Genomic DNA, 6,036 nt, shown 5'->3' with positions numbered 1-6,036 from the left:
CCTGCCTGTGCAGGGGGTCGGACTCGATGATCTATTGAGGTCCCTTCCGACCCTAACATCTATGAATCTAAGAATGCTCGAGGTGAGGGGCAGCACAAACATCTAGAGGACAAGCAGCATCCTGCAGCTGCCTCTGTACCTTGGCACTACTCAAGAGCCGCAGAAGCCCGGCGATGCTGCCCAGGCGGTTCGCTGCCAGCCACAGCACCCCCTGCAGAACGCCCAGTCGATGCAGTGGAGCTCGCAGCTCCTCGGCAGGCACCTCTTGCAGCACCTTCTGCCAGAGCTCCTCGGTGCTGAGATCGTGCCCAGACACCCCACCAGCTTCCAGCACTAGAAGAGGGAGAGACAAGCAAAAGCTGATTATCACATGGGGCTGGGGGAGAATGTTTTCCCCTCCAGCTGCTATGGGTCAGGGCTTTTTGGTTTTTCTCTTCTTTTTGTTTTAAAGCCTGGTGTTTTAAAGCGCTGGTGCTGCTGTAGCCCAGGCTGGGGATGGTACTGGGCTGTGCCAATGCTCCTGCTGGCACCAACCCCAGACAGTCCTGGCTGGAGGGTCTTGCCCCTCTGCCCAGGGTCAGACTGGCTGCCATATTTGGGGGTCAGGAAGGAATTTCCCCCAGTCAGATTGGTACAGACTTGGGGGGTGGGGAGGGGTTTGCCTTCCCCTGTAGCAGAGGGGCATAGCCTCTGCCTGGGATCCCTTGCATTTATATTAGCATCCTTTGCAGCATCAGGACACGGCCCCCTCTGCTTTCCCTGCGGCAGGTTTGGGTGTGATGTCTGTGTTGTGTCAGGGCTGATCACGTGAGGTTGGACAATGGGTTTGCCTGGCCTGGTTTGCACAGGGCTGATCCTGCATCAGGCAGGGGTTGGACTAGACGTGACCTCTGCAGGTCCCTTCCAGCCAGACTTCCCTGTGTTTCCGAGAGGCCATATATCACTTGGAAAGGCAGCCAAGGCTATTGCAACAGCTCAGAGCACCCCACAAAGATACAGCCCTTCATGGAGCTGCCCATCGTCCACCGGCTCTGGGAAAGGCAGATAAGAGCCTTTATCTGCCTAAGCTGAGAGAAAGAACAGAAGCCACGGGGGTGAGCAGAGAAAGGACCGGAGTAACGAAGGGCGCTCACACCACAGAGATCAGCCTTTGACTGGATCCTGGCCAAAGCCACCCCTGGCTTTGCAGACTCCTCCTGCACTCTCTCCTGCCAAGAGCAAGTATCCCACTTCCTCCCTTCCGGAGATTCAGCCCGTTTCTTCTAGGTTCCTCTGCTCCCAAGTCCCCGTAAGGAGCTCAGACAAACACCCCTTCCCTCTCTCGCCAGTGCCCTTCAGCACAGTTTTGGCTGTGTTTGTTGTTCTTCCTCAAGGACCGGAGCCCCAGCCCTGCAGGCTCCAGGATACCGCAGATGCCACATCCACTCGGCCCCATGCCCAGTCAGCTCTGCTCTCTTGCCATTTGCACCGGATACCATGAAGTCGCCTTCTTAATGCACAGCCCCACCTGTACTTTGCCCCGGCCAGCCTAGCCCCACCACATCTCTGAGACCGGGATGTCCTCCTTACCCCTCAAGAGCCCCTGGCGTATGCCTTCGGCTTCTCCCTCGACGATGCAGTCGGAGCTGCCAAGATCAAACAGCAGGGCGTTGTAGAGCACAGTCAGCTCCAGAGGCAGGGTGGGGAGGACAGCTGGCAGCCCTGCAGTCAGAGACGGGCCCAACGCAGATGAGCATCAAACAATGCGCCTGATTGACCCAGATGCCAAGGATTCACCAGGTTGCCCTGCCGCCCAATTCATCCCACTCTGGTTCCAGCGCACTCCCCGAGCCCTACATTCACCGGAGAAGAAAAGCTCTGACCAGGTCAATCTCCTCTCCAGCATTTGGAAGTGCTGCATTAGGAGGCCACACCGCAGCTTCCTTCAGACTAGACACCCAGAGGCTTTGACCCTCTGGTGCAGAAACGTCCCCTCTGATTTTTGGGAAGTCGCCAATGGGCTTTGCCCTCCCTGGTGCAGCTCTTGTCCCCTCAATGGCAGGGATTTTGCATCATCTCTTAGGTACGGGTATAGCATGACCGTTCTAGGATGGCAACTGCTTTATCCCACTGGCCAACCCATGCTGCTACTGCCTCTTCCCAGCGTGCTTGCCTTTGGGCAGGTCTCCTTCCAGCACTCTCTCTCTAGCAGGGGTATCAAACATGTGGCTCACGGACTGGAATCAGTCCACAAGACTGTTCCATCGGGCATGGCTGAAGCTGCAGGGCACGGCCGTTGGAGCGTGGCCTGATGCAGAATTCGGGGTCCCTGGACCCCGACGGGCAGCAGGAGGGCAAGCGAGGGCAGCATAAATACAGGCCTGAGGTTTGGATCCAGTCTGGGGCCCGAAATGAGTTTGACATCCCTGCTCTACAGGAAGTCGCTTCTAGCTCCTCCACCAGCTGCTGCCCTGCCCCAAGCCTCCCTCCTTCAGCAGGGAAGTTAATACCATCTGTCCTTCCCCAGCTCCAGAAGACCCTTCAGCAAGCATGCTGCTGCTCCTTCCAGCTCCCCTCGCTACTGAGAGGAAAAGGAGGCTGCTTCATGGCTTCCAGCCACGTCCTTTAGGAAAAGGAGCAGGCGCAGCTCAGGGCGGGGACACGACCTCATTAGGGCCCAGCTGAGCCTGTGACAGCAGGACCCGGCTCCAGGGCTCCTCTCGTCACCTGCACACGTGTGCGTCTCAACAGGCCGCGAGGCTGCACCTGCAGAGACAGGCCCGATGCGGGCACAACGATGGCTGCCCCTCGACCGGCAATCCCTGCTGTTCCACTTCCACTGGACGGTGCAGACAGGGACCGCAACCTTTTTCTCCTTTAAAGGGTTTTCTCCTTTAAAGAAGAATGCATTTTTAAAGCGGGTGGATCCTTTTTTGGTCCCGACCCTTTCATGTATTCTCGCCACCCGCTTTTGGGTCGCGACCCAGGGGTAGAGAAACGCTGCCCTCCGCGAGCCTGCTGCTCTGGCTACAGCGGTCCAACTCCCCTGTCACAAAGCAGCTCTGCCGGCAGGCCCCCGCTGCAGCGACACCGATCCCCGCACGCATCCGGGGGTGCGTCAGCAGCGCTCCGGCGCCCGCCTGCCTCCCTCCGCGCTCTGCGGGCAGCACCTCGTGACGCGCGGGGCGGGCGGAGCGCGACGCGGTACCTTGGATCTTCTGCAGCAGTTTCTCAAAGGCGCGTCGGTGCTGCAGCGCCGCCTGCTTCGCCGCGCGGCCCGGCCCCGACGAGCTGGCGACCTGCAAGGAGGCCGCGGTCACGCGCTGGGGCAGGGCTGCCGGAGACCTCCCGGCGAGGGGGAGGTGAAGCCCGTCGCTGGCACCAGCCCGGCCTCGGCCTTCAGGAAACCGCCCCGGCGCAGCGGGCACAGCCAGCGCGGCACGCACCGGGGAAGAGCAGGCTGCAGTGCGAACGCAGTCTGCACACGTGTGTGCACTAGCAAACCAATGTGCACGCCCACATGACCACTACCCATGGGCACTTGAACCCACAGCCCCAACCCGCACATGCTGGCGTGCACCTACACACACACACATGCGTGCATACCAACACATGCAGGTGCGTGTGCGCGCAAACACCTGCAAGCACACTAGCACATGTTAACACCCACTAATATACACATACATATAGGCATGCACACATTAGCGCACTAATGTACACCCACACCTGAACAGACCCCCATGTACACACTGAGACGTGCACACCAACACATACAGATGCACGCGCACACAAACACGCACATGCACACTAGCACACGTTAACACCCACTAATATACACATACATACATGTGCACACATATTAGCACACTAATGTACACCCACACCTGAACAGACCCCCACATGCACACACGCTAACGTACACCTACACGCACATTAGCACACGTGCATGTTAACACATGCAGGGGCACACACATGCTAGCACATGCACGCGCACTAGCACACATTAACACATACTTAGCTCTCACACACATTAGCACACTAAGATGCACCTAGCACACATGTACATGCGAACACATGCATTTATACGCATGCCTATACACACCTGCACACTAGCACAAGCTAACACACACATCCATGCACACGCATTAGCACACTAACACGCACACCCACACCTGAACAGACCCACGCCTACACACCAGCACGCACCGGCACACCTAGCACACGCATTTACCCCCGTGCTAATGTACAACACGTCCGCATTTGCACACTAGCAGACGCTGACGCACACACGAGCACACACCAATATACACATACAGGTATGTGCACGCACACTAGCACGCACACACCCTCATGCGGGCACGTGCTAACAGGCATTAGCACGCGCGCGCTGACGTCACCGGCACACACGCATAACACGCGCACACCCACCCGCCAGCGGCGGACCAGCAGCGCGCAGTCCTCGGCCCACAAGCGCTCCATGCTGCTTCCGGGACGGCCACTTCCGGGGCTGCCACTGATTGGCCCGCGCCTTGCAGGCGGAAGCTGCGATTGGCGGAAACAACCGGAAGTCGGCGCGGTTGCCCGGGGAACGAGGACGCGGGAGATTCGACGCGGCTCTGGAGCCGTTTCCCGGGCTTGAGGGGGAAGGGGCGGGGCCAACTCCACCTCCGCGACGGTGGCCGAGAGCGGCCAAACCTCTTTCGTGCGCGCAGCGAACGTGGCTTTGCCTGGGAGCCGGCCACGTGCTCAGCTGCGCCCACGTGAGCGAGCGTGCACCAACACACACATATATATAACACGTATATATAATATAACACAACACACACATATATATATAATATATATATATATAACACATATATATAATATAACACAACACACACACACACACATATAACACCAACACACACACACACACATATATGTATATATATATTATATATAAACACACGTGCCTAATATACATCATATGCCTACATGCACACGCGTGCACCTGCCCGCAGGCCAGCCGAGGAAGTCCGGGCTGGATGGGGGATGAAACTGGCTGGAGCATCTGGCTCAGACAGCCGGATCGGATCGATGGCTCGTGGTCTAGGTGGCAGCCGGTGCCAAGTGCAGCGCCCGGGGTCGGTCCGGGGGCCGGTTTTGTTCAATGTCTTCATCAGTGACCTGGAAGATGGGATGCGGCGCGCTCTCCGCAAGCACGGATGACACCCAGCCGGGCCGAGCAGTACATATAGATCCGCGGCAGGGTCGGGCTGGGATTCAGAGACCTCGGCACCTTGGAGGATTGGGCCAAAAGAAATCTCATGGGGTTCAACAAGGACAAGTGCAAAGTCCTGCACTGAGGAGGGAGCAATCCCCTGCACCCGGTCAGGCTGGGGGGGCAGGCTGGGCAGCAGCTCTGCAGGAAAGCGGGGGGGAGGGGGGAGCAGTGGATGCTAACTGAATAGGATCCAGCAGTGTGCCCTTGGTTATTTTTAATTGTTAAAATATATATCTATATCTTTAGGTAGATATATGCAGTGTGCCCTTGGTGCCAAGAAGGCCACCGGCATCCTGGGCTGCACGGGTAGGAGCGTTGCCAGCAGATGGAGGGCAGTGATCCTTCCCCTCTATTCAGCACTGGGGAGACCACATCTGGAGTCCTGTGTCCAGCTGTGGGCCCCCACTACAGAAAGGATGTGGACACATTGGAGAGAGTCCAGTGGAGGGCAACGAAAGTGGTTGTGGGCTGGTGGACAGGACTGGTGAGGCGAGGTTGAGGGAAATGGGCTGGTTGAGTCTGCAGAAGAGAAGACCAAGGGGGATTGAATAGCAGCTTCACCTCCCTGCAGGGGGGCTGCAAAGAGGGTGGAGCTGGGCTGTTCTCAGTGGGGGCAGATGGCAGAAGGAGCAATGGGCTCAAGCTGCAGCAAGGCAAGTTGGGGTTGGATAGTAGGAAAAACTCTCACTGGGAGGGTGGTGAAGCACTGGACCAGACTCCCCAGAGAGGCGATGGACTCTCCATCCTTGGTGGTTTTGAAGCCCCGGGTAGAACAAGCTAAGAGGCTGTGA

At 57.8% G+C, this 6,036-nt stretch overlaps 1 protein-coding gene across 1 annotated transcript in view; it reads right to left on the bottom strand.

Moving 5' to 3' along the window:
• FANCG (FA complementation group G) overlaps positions 1-4,462 on the bottom strand; it is a 23,241-nt gene extending 18,779 nt beyond the window's left edge. The window contains exons 1-4 of the mRNA XM_014521264.2: positions 4,408-4,462; positions 3,188-3,278; positions 1,570-1,701; positions 140-333 (exon numbers count right to left, since the gene is read on the bottom strand). Coding sequence (XP_014376750.1) covers positions 140-333; positions 1,570-1,701; positions 3,188-3,278; positions 4,408-4,458 — 468 coding nt within the window. The 5' untranslated portion in view covers positions 4,459-4,462. The remainder of the gene's footprint in view (positions 1-139; positions 334-1,569; positions 1,702-3,187; positions 3,279-4,407) is intronic.
• Between the last annotated feature and the right edge of the window lie 1,574 nt (positions 4,463-6,036).

This window comes from Alligator sinensis, unplaced genomic scaffold (assembly GCF_000455745.1).
Source record: "Alligator sinensis unplaced genomic scaffold, ASM45574v1 scaffold783_1, whole genome shotgun sequence".
In the NCBI taxonomy this organism is placed as follows: domain Eukaryota; kingdom Metazoa; phylum Chordata; order Crocodylia; family Alligatoridae; genus Alligator; species Alligator sinensis.
Note: the sequence above shows the minus strand (reverse complement) of the source record. Positions and strands in the feature narration are given on the sequence as shown.